General features: G+C 42.7%; 1 protein-coding gene across 1 annotated transcript in view; it reads left to right on the top strand.

The window, feature by feature from the left end:
* The first annotated feature begins 672 nt into the window (after positions 1-672).
* Positions 673-18,228, top strand: part of LOC146857317 (glutathione S-transferase 3, mitochondrial-like) — a 38,763-nt gene continuing 21,207 nt past the window's right edge. The window contains exons 1-2 of the mRNA XM_085647815.1: positions 673-1,511; positions 14,146-14,268. Coding sequence (XP_085503941.1) covers positions 1,380-1,511; positions 14,146-14,268 — 255 coding nt within the window. The 5' untranslated portion in view covers positions 673-1,379. The remainder of the gene's footprint in view (positions 1,512-14,145; positions 14,269-18,228) is intronic.

The raw sequence follows: 18,228 nt of genomic DNA, 5'->3' as shown, positions 1-18,228 counted from the left end.
GGCGTCTGTCCTCGACCCCCTCGGTCTGCTTACCGCGTGGGGTGACGTCCCTCTTCGTGGGTCTTCCTCCAATGTGCAAGTTGGGGGGCACCTTCCTCCTGGGTAACACAGGGTCCTCACCGTCCGAGCCTCGTCGCCACTGTAATGTTGCTAGGTGCACTAAGTAGTTGCAGGTTACCCCCAAGGACGTGCAGGAGACTGGGTAGAGGTATTAATTTGCCTTTATTAACTTATATGCTACTGTCACCGAGAGAGCGCCGGGCAACACGCTCCGAACGCTTCACTCGCGCCGCGCTAACTCGCGCATGCGCAGTAGCGTCCAATATGGCCGCTACTCGCATTCCTACCCTGACGTAGTGCGCGTCAACTAGACCGCGACACTACAATGCCACCAAGCCTTTCATGTCATGTGCACTGTTTTAATCATCCTGGTTACGGACTGTCACTTACAATCATACGATTTCTCATCATTTGTAAACTCGTCATTTCCTTTAAAAATTGCCATTAGGGAATCAACATACGGCGCGTCGACTCTTAACACTGTAGGAATGAGATGGCTCCTCGGCTTTAGAGCAGAAAGGTGCAGTTCCAACAGCAGCTTTGCTCGGAGCGCTGCTGCTTCTGCCTGCTAAAGCCGAGGCTTGCCTCTCCAGCGGTGGGCTGGGCTTCCGTGGGCTCGTCCGAGGTGTCCAATAGATAGGACCTCCAGATTCTGCCGAAGGCCAGGGGATACCAGATATGTATTCTAAAATCCACCTCATGTGGTATTCTAAAATCCACCTCAACCTCAATGCTCGTTTATAAGCTTCCCTACGTCTTTATGCGTGTAACCATAGACAACAATACAGCATCATTTGAATCGCTGAATCTCTTCAAGCTAGTCCCTTTGGATTGCTCAATTAGCGTGTAAACAAAGAGGTTTATCACATTTCAGATAGAGAAAGGGAAGTCGGTTAAACGAACCACCATCTTGGAAAACCTCATTCGCAGTCAACAAGATAAAATATTTGAAAAAAATGCACAGTAATAGAGTAGCATTTTTTAAATCTTTGCATTACGTGCTCAAATTTAATGTAAAATGTTTGTTTAAAAAATGTCATTTGCACTAATTACATACTTGTAAAACATGCGCTTTATTTTGTCTTACCACTTTGATTTTAAAAATTCATTTTCGTTTGAAAATATGCTGTATTAAAAAAAACAAAAGTCTATATAAAAAAAATGACAATGAGCCGAGGTGTTTTTAGCGCCGTCCTATTTCTATTTCTGACAGCAGTTTCCCCCTCCCTCCTATTATGCTGCGTGACGGCTCAGAGGAGTGATAAGCACTGTAGCTTCATTTCGAGTACTATTCGGTAGAAACGTATTCAGCCGGAAAGATGTCTCACTCGATCCGTGACATAGTGCCTGAGAATTTTGCATATGTCATTCTTACGTTTTGTTATAGCCAGATTATGTTGTTTTACCTGTCAAGTCAGGTAATGCAGGGAAGGAAGAAATACGATGTCAAGGTAGGTGCTGCGCGTTTATTTGAAAATTAATGGTTAAAGTCTGTTTTGTTCTGTTTTTCACTCAGAAAGTTTTAAAATATATTGTAGGTGGGGATGTTCTGTGGTAAAGTTTTACTTTTTAATTCTACTACACATTTTGTATTGGACTAATTTCATTTGTTGTTCAAGTATCGATCTGTAATTCGTTATTTACAGAAATGCTGAAATTACAACAAACAGTATTTAGAATTAGCATTGGTGCACAAAATACACATGCCCGATAGAAACCCATATCTGCACTTTGAATAACTTGTACGAACACAGCCGACCAAGCTTGTGTTTCAGCCAATACTATTATGTATCAAATTGCCATGGAGTTATTAGGCGACCTGTTTTAGTACTTTCGAATATGTAACAAGTAAAATAAATCCGTGTTTAAATGATTCAAGCTGCGGTTAAAGTCGATGTGGTGTACACCCTATAGATTTAAGTTTGAAAAGGGGACAGACACTGATCACAAATATGGGTACATGTAAACAATGTTTATTTTCATGCTTATCTATTTTTGTTACTATATACCATTATTCCACATAAATAAGTTAGTGGGTACTTTTGTGCAACACTAAATCCCTTAGGGGCTTTATTCAGAAAGGTGTGTGTATAGTCAGGCACTCGTGTATATTTTCTACTATACCTAGGTGGAACTCTACACTTTTTTTGTGCTATTTACTGTTTCTGAGTATAGATTTACACCTAAGTATAGACTTGTATCTCCCCACCCTCTCAATTCAGGGGTTGGAGACATCTAAGACTACATTTAAAAGTGTAAAGTTACTGCTAGTAACTTTTCAAACATGGCTGAACTTCTCTATTTCTCCATGGGGAAATTATAGGGGAAATTGGTAACGTGTTTAAAAAAAATAATCTATTTTAATGTAAACATTTAAAATAATTATGTAACCTACATCTAATACAATGTACAGCAATACAATGTACAGCAAATTTACTTATCAACATGTATGTTTCCTTAAACATTTTGTTTAGTGCAGAATGTTTTTGATTCTTAATTAAAGTGTAATGTTTCCTTGAATAAATTAACTTTTAAAATAGAATATTTATTAATGTTCTATATTTTTTTAGCATAAAGAGATATGTATATAATTTAAAAAGCAATATAACTTAATTATTTTAATATTATTTCCTATAAAGTATAATTTTAATTCCCTGTCCCCTTTATTTTCTATGGGAGTATGCTGCAGTACATGTGAATGATCGTATGTGATGCAAGACATACTGGCTAGTCTGGAGTACACTAACACCTGTTTTGTGATCTTTCAGTCAGTACTTAAATTGGAAGTGTAGTTTGTGAATAGCTATACTATTATTTTTTTGTGTTTGTATTAACATGTCCCTTTCTAAATCAGTCATTACATTTCCCTAAACCCCTTTCGTTTAGGGGTAGCTGTTTCCCATTTTCCTGCCACTCCACCTGGTTCCTCCTACATATACACCTACATCACATACTTCCATGCGTGGAGATATATACAGCATTGGCCGAGATCTCAGCATAAAAAAAGATAGGAGAGGCAGATGTCTCCGTCTGTAAACTAGTGAACAGCATTTTGTAGTATGCAAGTAACTACAGTAGTACTACATTGCATATTACAGAATGCATTTGTGAAAAGTGCCCTAAATGTTTCGGTGCGTTTTGATGATTGCTGAGCAGTTAGTTAAAGGTTGAGGGTGCCTTGTAGGTATTGAAAAAGCATGTTAAACAAACCAATACAAGCTTAAGCTATCTGTTCTTTTTGTTTCTGCATGTTAACTGGGGATTGTACCCCATTATTATGGCATGCTTTGACAAGACAACTGCTCACCAAGTACATTCTTAGAAATGTGGTGCACTAAATATGGGGACAAAAAGTTACAGATTAAGTACCCCTTGCTCAACTTGTTAATGAAACAAAATAATTGTATCCTCTTGTAAATTGAGCTGTTCTTGTATTTCCATTTAGGGATGTTTGCGCTGTTGATTGAATCCAAAACCAAGTGAACCAATATGTTGGTTCGTCATACTAACTGTGCTATGTTGCCAATTTGTAATGTGGTTTGCTCAAGCATCCCTCACGCAGAACATGCACAGTGGTGAAACCGTTTTTGTTAACCCTTAAAAAGTGACACTCAGAAACTGAGAATATGTAGACAAACCTATATCGTCCAAGGACCCCATTCAGCACCAGCATATCCCGTGGTTTCGTTTTCTACCCCTTACATTGCAGGTGGATCATGTGATTGTGATCTATTTTACAAATGTGCAACCATTTGGCTTGTCTTGCACCTTCAGAGAATGTTTGTCTACCCACTCTCTAAATAGATACTGAAATCTACTTTTCAAAACACCTCGCAGAACCAGTTACGACCATTAATAATTGATTCTTTGCCTGTAGATCACAATTGTTGTCATTACTGCTCATAGTAAATCTTCGCACTGTCTCATTCTTTCAGAATTAAATCAGTTTTTATTAGCAGAACGCATAATATCTATACACAGCATACCGCCTACAACCCAATTGGGCCGCAGCAATAAGGGTTACCACAGAGGATAAAGAAGTAACCATTGAGAATACTTATGCAAAATAGAGGATACACAGCAAGCCGCCTACAACCCAACCTGGGCCGGCCGCGTCAACAGAGGAGCTAGGGGAGCTGTTCCCAGCCCACTTGCATTTAATAAAGGAGAAAAACATTCTTCATTGCGTAACATCCTCATAGTGCATTAAAAAATACTCAAAAAAAGGGGTTGCTGCTAAGCCGTTCAACCTGCCATTTTCAAACTGAAGAACAACAACAGAGTCCCAAGGAAGACAAGCATTGGCATAGCCAATAGGTCTCGCTTTTGGGACCTTATAAGTATTTAGTTATGCAGCTGTTGCATGGCTAAACATTTATAAGGTCCCAAAGGCGAGACCTATTGGCTATGCCAATGCTTGTTATTGCTAGTGATGCCAACACGGAGGAAGGCAAGGCATATGGGTAGCACAACACTGGTTGCATCATTGCATTTATTTTGGTTTATTGAGGGGCGGAAGGCAGAAGGCAACACATTTGGAGGGAGAGGGCAGAGGGTAACACAGAGGGAGAGACATGGAAACAAGGGAGGGCTCAGTGAGGGGCTGGGAGCAAGCACACAGACAACAGAGGGTGGGAAAGGCGGAGGTACACTGAAGACAACAGAGTGTGGCAGGAAGGGAGGGGCTGGGGGCAAGAAGACAGAGCGGAGGGTTGGCTATGCCAATGCTTGTTATTGCTAGCGATGCTAACACGGAGGAAGACCAGGCTTATGGGTAGCACAACACTGGTTGCATCATTGCATTTTTTTGGGTTTATTGAAGGGCGGAAGGCAGAAGGCAACACATTTGGAGGGAGGGGGCAGAGGGTAACACAGAGGGAGAGACATCGAATCAAGGGCAACAAGGGAGGGCTCAGGGAGGGGCTGGGAGCAAGCACACAGACAACAGAGGGTGGGAAAGGCGGAGGTACCCTGAAGACAACAGAGTGTGACAGGAAGGGAGGGGCTGGGGGTAAGAAGACAGAGAGCAGAGGGTTGGCTATGCCAATGCTTGTTATTCCTAGCGATGCCAACACGGAGGAAGGCAAGGCATATGGGTAGCACAACACTGGTTGCATCATTGCATTTTTTTGGGTTTATTGAGGGGCAGAAGGCAACACATTTGGAGGGAGAGGGCAGAGGGTAACGCCGAGGGAGAGACATCGAATCAAGGGCAACAAGGGAGGGGCTGGGAGCAAGCACACAGACAACAGAGGGTGGGAAAGGCAGGGGTACGGAGGTACACTGAAGATAACAGAGTGTGGCAGGAAGGGAGGGGCTGGGGGCAAGAAGACAGAGAGCGGAGGGTCGGCGGAAGAAGGAGCATGGTGGGTGGTAAGTATGGGAGGGAGACAGGTAAAAAAAAATGAAGGTAGATTATGTGTGCTGGCGTGAGGTCTCACACTGACAATCCCTCATCGCGATCACTGTAAAAGCGAAAGTGATCGCGATGACGCACACTAGGGAGGCGCGCGCAGCAGCGGGGGGAGGGGTATGGTGCAGAAGGCTGGCGCAGGATGGCTGGGCGAGAAGGGAGGGGGGAATGCGGGGAGCTGCTGTGCACGTGCACGCCATCGTGCACTGTAGCTTGTCGCCAGCACAAAAAGGTGGGTAGCAATTTCTAAACCCACCTACTAAATGTCTCGCCAGACCAGCGCATGCGCTGAGTCAGGCGAGACCTAAAAAGGAGGGAAAAAAACCCAGATCCACCCACCCCTCCCCATTCCCCTCCGAGCGAGCCAATTTCCCAGAAAGGGTGCACCCCTAGAGAAACAAGCATTGGCATAACCAATAGGTCTCGCCTTTGGGGCCTTATAAGTGTTTAGCCAGAGCTATTGACTTTGCCAATGTCTTCAAGCTGTGCTGTAGAGAAGTGTGGCTGCTGTGCAGCATGCTGAAAAGTTATAATAAAAAAGTGTCAGAAGCATTTTTGTTGCCTTATATATCACCAAGAAGGCATTATGTACAACTGAACGACCTTATTAAAAAAGTATTTACAATAAAAAAAATTCCTCAGTTTTCTTTTGCAATGCTAGCAACTTGTTTCTGCCTATTCCAGTGGCTGTTTGTTAAAGCTTTATTTGAGGGGGCATAAACAATCGGAGGGTGAAGGTTGGGAACTAGTACCTGTATTATAACACTAGCAGCGGCCAGACGCTAGGGGAGAATCAACAGATGCCAGATTCCGAGAGCAGGCTGAGGTGGTGCTGAATTGGTAATGGTGGTGGTGACTGGTGCGGAGACGATGCTGAGGTGATGCTGAATGATACTCGGGTCTTGCTGAGTGATGATGTGGTGGAGTTTAGTACACTGAAGTCTAATGGAGATGAGGGAAGCGGGTGAAATTCTGGTCAGATGGGTGGGTGAAACAGGTTCCATGGACTTGGTATGGAGTAAGAGCCAGCAGTGGGACAAATGACTGTGGTGGTCTAGGAAGAGACATAAGGAGGTGAAACGACAGTACCTGAGGCAGTGAACAACAGCAATTACAATCAACTGGGAGAAGTAGCATCAAGAAAATTCTTCTGCACGGAAGGGTTGCAGCTGGTATCTGGTACAGTGGAGAATCAAAAGAGTAAACAATTGTGAAGCATTGGTGCGAAACGGGAGGCAGTATATAGTGTGAACGCGAGGCAATAAGGTTGAAAAAGTTGTAGAAGATCAATCTGGGAAATCTGCGCCCCAGGGTAGATACGCTTGCAGTCCTGATATTTTTTCCAGTAAATAATAGTTTTCATTTGAGTTAGTCCAGTTGGTTTAACAGACGGGAACTAAGCTTACTACAACTGACAGAAAGCATTTATTATAACTGCACGACCGCGGGGTGGACACAAAATGTCCCTATGACAAAACAACTCTCGGAGGTTTCAGTTGAGGAAGTCTAACGAGTGAAAGGTAAAGTGGAGAAGTAGAAAGAGAACAAGCATTGAAGAGAGAGAGCGCGAGAGAGCCCGGGAGTGCTGCGTGCATGCGCGCGTAGTCTGCTCTTTTTCGAAGCACATGCTCGTGCTTGTGGCGCGCCGCTGCGCACTCCCGCAAGCTGTATTCCGCCACAAGCACGAGTATGTGCTTCGAAAAAGAGCTGTACGACAGCTAAAGGTCCTCCAATGCAAAGCATGCACGCTGGGTAGGCAAGACCTAAAAAAACAGGGGCAAGGTTATCATGACTGTGACATGGTATTGGTGGTATCACTCTCCCCCTGGAGGTCCGGGATCAACTTCAAGATGCACAACTAGGTAGGATGCCTCGTTCTTTTAAAGGGCATTGAAAAACAATTGGTTACTTATTTGAAATTATTTATCATCTGTATCCATAATATTATTGTTTAGAACTGTGGCACCCTTACCATCTTTGATGGATTGACACAGTCAAATTTTGGAAAAGTTGCACACATCTTTGATATATTTGAGAGAAACTGAGCGTAGCCTCATAGAGTATGTCCAAATAGAGGAAAATAAGTAACTTTCTCAGTAAAACAGTTTTCCCATTATAGGAAGCTTTATAAACCAGTGCCATAGAGTGCCATGCCACTTGAATTGAGGCAGAAAAAGTCAGTATATCAGTGGATGGAAATGCTTGATAGTACGATATACACATAAGGAGTGGCCTGGCTTGAGGCCCATGCTTGGCTTGTGTGTTAATTAATCTTTGTTTTAATTAATCTGTTGCTAGGCAAGTACATTATTAATTTACAGCAAGTTGGTAATTTCTCCTTAAATTGTCCCTCTCCACTTGACCTTCCCAAGGGTCTTGTTAAAAATAAATAAACTACGCTGGGGCCAAAGAAGAACAAATGTAACTTTTATTCTGGGGCTTATTTACTTCAGATTCCCTTTCTTATGGTGCTCTCGCACCCCTTTTCCTTTTGGGAGATGCTGAAGAACGTACCTACAACACAGGAGAGTGTAAGGGGATCTAATGGAAAATTATGGAGCAGAAACTGCTGCAATGGTCATCTCCATTTTGTTGCCCCCTATACATGGGGGAGAGGGCGTGGTAGCAATGAGTCACTGGCCCCAGCCCCCTGCTTCCATCATGTCAGATACTTTTAATATTAGATGACCAAAATTACCAATGGTAGAGGACCACGTGGTGTACAGACAGACCTTAGAATAAAGAAGGGCTGTACAAGAAGATGGTTGTCAGTGAATAGAAGCATTTTTCCACCAGCTCTCAAGCTGGACTTCTTCTCTCCCGAACGTTTTTCAAAGGGAGGTTGGATGGAGTGTGTGGCAGATAATGTACCGAGAATCCGTTTAAAGTACGGAGAAGCAGAGGTGTGGGAGGCACCTGCCGGCTTCTCTCACTTGTATAGTCCAAGTCAAGTATTCAACATAGGAAGGTTGCTCTATTTTTGGTAAATTATACTTTTCCCGATTTATTAGGCTGATGTGTATTTTAGCTCGTAGTGGAACTTCGTACTGCACATCCACATGAATGGCTTGTAGACTCGCAACGAAAACAGGTTTCTAGGGTGCGGTCCTCATGCTTTCTAACAATGACTTGCACTTTTCATGCAACCAGTTTCACAGATGGAAAATAAGATATCAAGTAACCTTTGTCCCAGGCTTCAAAGGTTTGTTTTCCACACAAATCCTTTGTGCCCTTTCCAAACCGCTTTGTAAAAGCATTCTATCTCGGGACACAAACCGAAGAGATACTGTAAATGTGGGGGCACAAATACATTTTAAATCTGTAAATACATTTCTGGTTTAGTGCCATTTAGACACATTTCTAAAATACAGCGTCGTTGTGTGGTGTCTTTTAAGCTGTAAAACAAATAATTCAAAAACCTTGTTTTTAAAGTAGATTTCTGTAGCTAAATCCTACATTTGCTTAATTGCATCAGGGTTTGAATAAAAATATTTTAGTGCTTATCTTTTACACTTTGTAGAATTTTAAAAATAGTTTTATTTCCAAAGATAACTGGGCTAAAAACCTGGTATTCGTACGTCGGAGCTATAAAGTTATTCACGATTACTTGTTACCATGCTCAATTTGAGTGTTTGTCTTTCATTTAAGCCCACTCGACAACTGCAAGTAAATGTTGTCACTTAATGGCTGGAGTAAGGTCCAGCACAATTCTTCTCACCATTTTGCATTATTTCTTTATGGTTCTCTGCTCTGCATTTTTAACTACATAGGGTACTATTGAAGTACAGACACCACAATTTATCTTTGTCTTTCGCGCTGCTGAAGTACTTTTAATGAGGGGCCTAGAATTCCTCCCTTACTCAAAGTAAACTCTTTAGCGTTACAGTCGTTCTTAAAACACCGGATCTCAATGAATGCGCACAACATCCTGTGATTCTGGGCAAATCATTTCATCTCCATGTGCCTATCAAAAATGAATGCATCCTCGTGTAACGCAACTGGTGCTCGTGTAAAGCGCTCTGATACCTTTGGGTCAAGTTCGCGCTATATAATACTCCGAAATAAATGTAGGCAGACAATGGTAGGAAGAGGGACTGTAATCTGCCCTTCCTAATAGATAGTAAAGAGTGGTACCCAATATCTACCTTTTCTTTATGTGTTGGTCATGCACGTCCTGTGATCAATCTGTTGATTGGAGTACGTGAGATCACTTGCAGGTTGCAGATTGAGTCTGGATCACTTGCTTCTTTGACTTTCATTGTGGGGACCTACTACCATCACACCCCATTCCTACCAGAGACAATGAGGTAACAGTGTTCACGAAGTACCTTATTCAAACGTTCTTTGAATTCTTACCTGTGGAAGCACAGCTACCTAGGGGACAAAGCCCAAAGCTGGCTCGCAGGTAACAAATCCTTAAGCTGAAGGTATGGACTCTGCCAGTTGGCTGCTGACCTTCACCTGCAAGCCTCACTTTCCAGTTCTTTTCTCCTGAAATCAAGACAGGCAACACATCTTGCCATGGTCTACAAGTTTTTGCAAGGGATTAAGGCATGTTGGGTGTTGTTGTTTGTAGCATCACACTTTGCTTTTGAGTCACACCACAAAATATGGGTAAAAAGAGGGCAGGTGTGGCTCTGTAGAGAACTCCTCATGGGGGCCATCAGGTTGCTACACTTAATCATTAGTTAAACCTTTTTCCTGCATAGCACTAGCTGCACATTCCTTAACCAAGCTCATCTGCTGAAGTCTTCATTCACCATGTGACCCATGAATCTGTCGGTTTGCCTTAAAGGGTAGGAAAGAATAGCATCTGTTACCACGCATGCCAAAACTACACATGGCTTAAAAACGCAGTCAATACCACGACTGTGTCGTTACCAAGAGTTCTATTACAACGCAAGTCATTATAACGACTTGTTTTAGGGAAGCGCTGGACCTTGGGATAGTTTTAATTATTATTCCAACTCCAGTCGGTGTATCAGTAGGGAAGATGTTGGACATAAAATCCAACACCGCAATCCCTAAAACAAGTCATTCTAATGACTTGCGTTGTAATGGAACTTGTGGTAATGTCGTGGTACTGGCTGTGTTGTAAAGGCACTACGATGTAATGCCTGAGTTGTAAAATGTTTCCTGGTGGGAAAGCACTAAACAACTTTTTTCAATGCAGACAGAGCATGGGATGCAAACTGTTGTACCACTAACTAGCCCAAGCCGCAACTGATTATCATGTTTCCAGTTAGGTTAGCCTTCATAGAGGACCCCTATCTCCTGAGTTGACAGTTATGTTTACGCTTTCTGCAGTTCAGTCCGCAGAATTCCAAAAATAAAGCATTTTAGTTTAAATTCTCCTGCTGCCACTACTCAGGAACATTGCCTGAGGTAGACCAGATGTTTAACACTTCATCTTCTCATAAGTATTCTAAAATATAACAGAAACTTTCAAGAAAAGTACCCAGAAGTAAGCATTCTGTAGAGGCAGCCCAGTCTGCACTCCTTGACAGTGATCAAAATCCTTTCATTGCCTTGACCCAAAATAAAGCAATCAGAATGAAATATCCTGAACTCCTTGGAGAGGTCTTTTTTTTTTGGTCCTCCTTTTGACGAAACCTCTTTCAAAAGAAGCATTCTTGCATGAAGTTTGTTGCTTTGTTCGAATTTAATGACTCCTTTATTGAAGTAAAAATGTGACCGTGTTCTTGGACGGTAGGCAAGTCATTGCATAGTCTTATCTATGCTAAACCCAGAGGAAAACTTTATTATTAGGCTTTGCCTCACTACAGCTGAGGCACCACAGTTTTTTTCACTGCTCACAGGAACTGCACAGGAAGAACCATTTATAGGAGTGATCCTTCAGGGTCACCTAAACTCATTATGGAGCATCACAAAAACCTTGTGCCCTGGACTTTAAGCAAAAGATGCTAATTGGTTGAGCTGCAGTACGAGATCCTGCATTGCAGGCAGGATCTGAAAAATGATTACTTTACTGAAGAAAAAACCTTTCCTCCGTACCAAGAGGTGCTTCTAGAGGAGGCAAGATGTGCGTCACTGGCCTCTCGAAGCCGGATCTACCCAGGGGGGGGTAACAAATCCGGAAAACTACTACATTGACTGAATGTCCGCACTCGCTGAGGCCGGTTTGAATCCCTACTATCCATTGTGCAAATGGATTAATGCTCACAGACCCTGCGGCGATCGCCGATAGCTTCGCTGGCTGCTATCAAGCCCTGTATACCAGTAGAGATAACCTAACTGCAGTTCAGGTCACGAAGTTCATAGATAACTTACCTCTGGGGGCCCAATCAGTCGCAGCAAGAACATCATTAGATGCCCCTGTTACCGCAGAAGAATTAGCAACAGCCCTAGCAGACTGGCGCCCCAGTAAAACCCTAGGCCCCAATGGATTCCCCTGTGAATTCTTTAAGGCATGTATGTTGCAGTTGGGTGCACACTAGAATGTGAAGTATGCAAGACACTGTTGCAGAACACCTATTGGTATCGTCGATGTTTCGACCCATTTATATTGTGTGTTAATAACCAATATCACCATGGGTCTTCATCAGGACTAAGAGAAAACAGCCTGGTCTACGTGTGCGGTAGCCTAACACAAGATGCACTGATCCAACCGTGAGTGTTGATCAGACGGATTCAAAGTAAAATAGTCCCATAGTATTGGGGAAAGGGGACATCCTGTAATTGATGAGTACACCTCTGAAAATAAGATATGTTGTTGCATTGAATAAAGGGGCCAAGTAAATGATTACCTCATAGAAGGTTCTGCTAAATGGCCGATACCACTGAGATCCAATGCGGATTCTTGTTGAAGTTGCTGGAGATGGAATTAATCCTGCCTCACCAGCGGGAAACCAAATGAAATTTCGACCCGTTGGCGATACCAATAGGTGTTCTGTATCAGTATCTTGCATACTTCACATCCAAAAAATGAGTATGTATGCCTGAACATACATATGAGTTTTTAACGGACGCCCAACTGAGTCATTTATGTATTTTGTGTTCAATTGTTTAATGTCCTGTGTATTTAATGTTTTTTATGTTGGATACACTTTGTCCAATAATTTATTTTTGTTATTGTATATGATACATGACAGTCCTGTGTGTTTCCTAGGTAGGTCATTATCTGTGTTGCTCCACAATATATGGTTGATAATATAACGTGTTTAAATTCATTTTTGTGTCAGTTTGATTTTGAACGTATTTGTTGTACCATTCAATTGGCAATTCCTAGTTAATTAGGATTTAAATAAGTCTATTTATAAAGAAATATAGCTCTTCCCTACATAACCAATTGTTGTTGCATCCCTTCTAGATAGTGAATTAATTTGTTTATGCTTTTCTAAACGCATTTTGTGATTGGATAACCTGGTTACCAAATGTTAAAATAGGTTTAGTACATTTAAAAAAAGCCATTTTGCTGTGGCAATTCCATTGGCTTTTGTGAATCTCAGGGTTTGCTACAGCTAAATGGCTTTGCAATCTGACCCTAGTATTTTATGATTTTGATGATAAAAAAATAGTTAAACCCCTACTTTTTTGATTCCTAGAATATTACTCTAGGAGATCTTTTAGTGCTAAAGATTGAATGGGATTCTCCTACTAGAGTTATATCTTCATCACTTGACTCAAGCATATTGGTAAGAAACCGTTTTGAAGTCATTTCTGTCCCTGAGGCAAGTGGTTGGGTCTGCTGTGTTCTATTGAGTTTGGCTCTTAGCCTTTCTCTCTGCTGCAAATCACTATTTCCTCTACAAATGCAGTGACTCTGCCCTTTCATTTAGATCTCGGATTAATGGAAAACTGGATCATATAGAAACCTCAGTTTTACAAACCTGCTGTGAGCTATTGAGATGACTTGTCAGTGACATCTAGTAGCATGCTGTGCAATGAACCCTCACAGGATAACCAAAAAGAGGCAAATGAAGCGGAACTGAAAAGGAAAACCCCCAAATTTTAAGTCCGGAAAACTGCATATCCAATCCGAGGAAAGGATCAATGAAGTGAAGCAAATTTTAATATGAAAAACGATGTGATAGAGAAGGTATTAAAAATAGAAAGCGTTCAAATGTGTCACAATTTGCAGTAGCCGTTGCAGCATTGGTGCATTTTGGGTGTTTAAGGTGGCCGCTGGGCACCGATTGCTGCTGAAGCTTTGCGAATATAGAACCACATAAGAAGCCTGCAAGAGCAAAGAAAGCTGTTAAAGAAAGAGAGAGTGGGTCAGAGGCTGGGTGATAGCTGGCATTGAAAAACTTTATTTACAGGATTATTTTTCCCATTCAGTGAGCAAAATAATTATTTGACAAAAGAGATTGAAGACCAGAAATGTGAGGAAGCACACAGCAAGACGGGTGTCTTGAGCGAGGAAGAACGTTTAGTTTCCCCATATCCCTATTGGATGAGCAACACTTTCAAATGTATCCCTGTTCAGGTTTCTTTTGTTAAAACAATTTCACCGCCATTCATTTTGACTATTTTCAGTTTATAAAACAAAAAAGATAGTAAGCTCAAATACTTACTAATACAAGAGCGTCATAGGAGTGCTTAATCAACTGGGGAGGTGGTGGTTTGGGTGCGAGTTATAAATAGAAACATGCTTGTGAAGAATGTTCAATGTGGACTACAACTATTAATTGAAATATGTTTGATTACAGTATCCTAAAATGTACTCCGATAAAGATCAAATATTTAACTGCATCCAGCGAGCACATCAGAACACCCTGGAAGTGATACCAACCTGGTTAATATTTCAGCTGTTAGCTGGGCTTGCTTTTCCGGTAAGTTTGTAGCTTGCTCTTTGAAAAAGATTTTACAGCCATCGGTGTTCATGTTAATGGATCAGGATATCTTTAATTTAAACACAAGCAAAAGTTGAATTGATCGTTCTTTTGTTTTCCCTTATCCACTTTGATTACCCTTCACGATTAACAGGCACGTTGACTGTATACTTCCCATCTAGTTCCAAGTTAAAATGTTGAAAGTGAAAAGGGACTATTGAATTTATTGGTTGCAAGGTAGGGGAGTTAGTTCCCTTGACTACTAACAATACCTCTTCCCTCCCTCGCTCTTTGCCACCCTGCATTTTCTTTCTGTGATGTGTCATTACATACTCCCATCTTCTTCATTTTTAGTTCAGGCCTGTTGTGGGCTCACCAATCCCTTGTAGGGACTTGCAGCAGGTTTTTTCCCATTGGTGGCTTGTCATTCTCATTTGCTTCTTCTTATTTAATGGCTTTCTTTGTCCATCTTTTGTTTGTCTTTCCTCTGGAGCATGCCCTCCTTACTAGTCTTGACTCATTGACTTGTGTCTTTCCACTTCTCGCTGATGAGGAACTATTTTTTTTAGGTCATTCGTAAGACAGCTGTAACGCTGTCTGTTGCGAGACAGTGAGCTTAGAGCCTGCCTATTGCTTACCATTGGCTAACTTTATTTTTACTCTCATTTGCTTGCTTTTTATTTTTTAGGCTCTGTTAGCTTTCTTTCCTCTCCTGCTGTTTGTCTTTCCTCTGGAGCGCGGACCTATTTCTTTCGATTCCTTTACAGGCACTGCTTTTTCTTTAAGGCCTGGCTTGACAGTGTAGTTGTCGCCAGACATTTATGTGAGAATTAATAAGGAGAGGGACTTTGGCTCTGCCCAAATGCTGGGAGCCGAGAATACAGAATTTAATTGGGCATAAGTTATGTGCTTGCTGCAAAAACGTGCTTCTCGCACACTCATTGGCTCCTGAGGGATTTCTTATAACCCTTGATGGTCACTGTGTCCAACGTATTGATGTAGCAGCATCTGGGAGGAAACGTCATCAGTGTTGATTTTTTTTAATTTTTATTTATCATTATAGATTATATTGAACCTGGTTAGATCGTGAGTTACTGCCACTGTGGTTAACGTTCCATATATCTATCAAACATCTGCTCTAGATTGAGCGCTGGGGGTTTAAAGGTGTTTGAACTTTCACTCCGTTTCTGATGTGAAATTGTCCATCAGTGCTCATCAGTAAATGCTGACTGCCTGGTTAGGGTAGTTTTGCTGCCATTTTGTTTTCTTGTCATATATGTGAAAGCATGTACTCCAACATTTTATTTGTTTGGTTTATTATGTGCACATAGGTTTGTTAGTTGCAGAGTGTAGGATGCTGGTTCTTTATGTGATGTATCAATCTGATATAGCATGCAAGAATTCCAGGGGTTCCCTTACTAGTGGACAGGGTCTTGCGATGCAATCCCTAAGTGCTCTATTAGGGGGTAGTGTGGTCGAGCAGCCTTAGGCTTAACTCAGAGGAGTGCAAGACATTTGCAAACTGCACACAATGGTCAAATGATAACACGACTCAAGAAGGAGATCCACACCAATTTATAAAAATAGGAAGTATCATTGTATATGTTTTGGCATCAGAGCAAACTTGTTCAGGTAAGTACGTTTTTAAATATAAATTCTCTTCACTTTAAAAAGTGGACACAGTGCAATTTCTGAGTTTTGCAATGTTATCCTATTGAAGGAAGCCAAAGTTCTGCTAACTGGTATAGTACATTGACTTACAGGACCAATCTCTAGGAGTTAAGGTGAGTGGTGGGCAAGGTCCTAGGTAGCACCAATAGTACACGACCAGCCGTACGAGGGTGGCTGGATGCAGGGTACAAAACAGCGTTGCCTGCCCAATGCTTTTCAATGGTGATTGGCATCTGTAATCAGAGGCTGCAGCCAGTCGGGCTGAACAAGCGAGTGGGCTCAGGCATGGCTATACTCGCGGACGGGGGCACTTGGTCCTCTTCTCCAAGGCCCTGGGGCGACTGGTGCAGAGTTGTCTTAAGCATCGTGTTTTTCCTTATTGAAGCAGTTGTGGTAGAGGGGGCCTGCTTGCAGAGGCTGCAGGCGATGCCGGTGAATTCAGGAGGGGTGAAACCACAATGGCCTCACGCTATGGAGGGCTGGGAAATCTTGTTGTCCCACGTCCGCTGAGGCCGGAGGCGACCGGTGCAATGGTTGCTTCAGGTGTCGGGGTTTTGGCATTTCGGGAGGTCTCAGAGTCTTTTCTTTGGAGTTTCTTCAGAACAGGCCCACTGTTCACGAGAGGTCTTGAGTCTTTTTCGAAGGCAAGCAGTCCTCCCAAGTTTCTGGAGTCCACAGCTGCAGGACGAGTCGATTATTATTTTTATTTTAAAAAAATTTGTGTGCAGTTTTTGACGAGGGCTGCAGACTAGCTGGCGGGCCTGGGGTCATGTCAGGTGCTCTCTTCAGGGTTCTCTCCTTTTGCAGCTCTTCGGAGTGCTCTCACCTGTTAGATCATCAGGATATGCTTCTCTGGTGCCAGGGACTCCCCTCAATACTGAATTTAGGGGCGTTCGAGAGAGTGCCAGGTAGTTTTAAATGAGCTACTTACCTTTAGGTTGACTACACCCTCCCATGACTACTTTTGTTTGGAATTGCGCAAAACCCTGACTTGTTAATTCTCTCCCAAGACAAGATGGGGTAATCTGAAGAAAAGGGTCCACATCACCTACCCCATCCTAGGGGTGGTGCTGGCTGAATGTGGGCACCCCCTCAAATTGAACACATTTTCCCGCCTGTCCATCCACTAAAAGTGGAGCAGGACAATGGGGGTTGGCATCCTCTCCTATGAGAGAAACCAGTGTCCCATACCGAAGACGGATGGTCTGCTTTGAAGCTCCCTTGCCTTGGTAGGCTTATCTGCAGGTCATCTCGTGGGTGGGGGTGGAAGACCACCCCCTGCCACAACTGACCTGGTTACTGGCCTCCAGAGAGCGAAGGCCCTCACCCTTGGTTCAGGAATTCATCTCTGGTGTCATGTTGGCTGAAACTAGTCAGTCAGCCCACCAGCAATTGTTACTGTTTCAGGTGGCACCTCTGAGGTGCCCTCTGGGTGCATGTATTGATAAATCCAACACTGGAATTTGTGTGGGTTCATCAATACAAGATGTATGATATCAGACATCCATATTTTCTGTGAAGCCATCCTGTAGCTGGGGAACTTGTTTTCATCGGTCCCCAGCACATGTTTTAACATGGCTTCCCTGTTCACTTGCACTGGCAGTAATGAAACTGACCATTACAGGGGCATATTTCCTCATTCACTTATGCCCTCACTTGAAGTATAGTGCACCCTGCCTTCGGGCGTTAAGGCCTACAGTAGGGGTGTCTTGCCTATAATGCATGCAGTGTCTACAGGCATGACACACGGATGTGCGCCATGTCGTCTCTTCAGTTTTCTGTGCACCAAGAAATGCAACCTGCAATGGCAATGTGCATGATCTTGGTGAGTGGTCCCTTGGGTGGCACAATTTGTTCTGCAGTCCAAGTGGACCCTCTTCAGTCCCAATGCCCCAGGTACCAGGGGTACCATTTTACTAGGGACTTACAGTGGTTGCTGAAGTTGTGCCAGTTGTGGTACAGTTTTAGGGAAAGAACACTGATACTTGGAACCTGGTTAACAGGGACCCAGTACACCTCAGTCAAAGTTGCATAAAAAACAGGCACAAAGTGGGGAGTACTGCACCAATTACCCATTTCCCTACACCGAGCCTGCCCTGCCCCAGTAACCTCATTCAGGCCCTCATAATCTCACGACATATTAACAGTTTAGCTATTAACAGCAACAACTTTCCTTAAACTGGCAAGAGTGTACAGTTCGGGACTAAAAAAAGTTATCCAGTTTCAAACTTCATTTGTCAAACTGCAGGCATTGTTCCTGTATGAATGATTTAAGGGCAGTTTCTCAAA

Source organism: Triturus cristatus, chromosome 3_2 (genome assembly GCF_964204655.1).
Source record: "Triturus cristatus chromosome 3_2, aTriCri1.1, whole genome shotgun sequence".
Classification (NCBI taxonomy): domain Eukaryota; kingdom Metazoa; phylum Chordata; class Amphibia; order Caudata; family Salamandridae; genus Triturus; species Triturus cristatus.
This window is presented reverse-complemented; position numbering and strand designations above follow the sequence as displayed.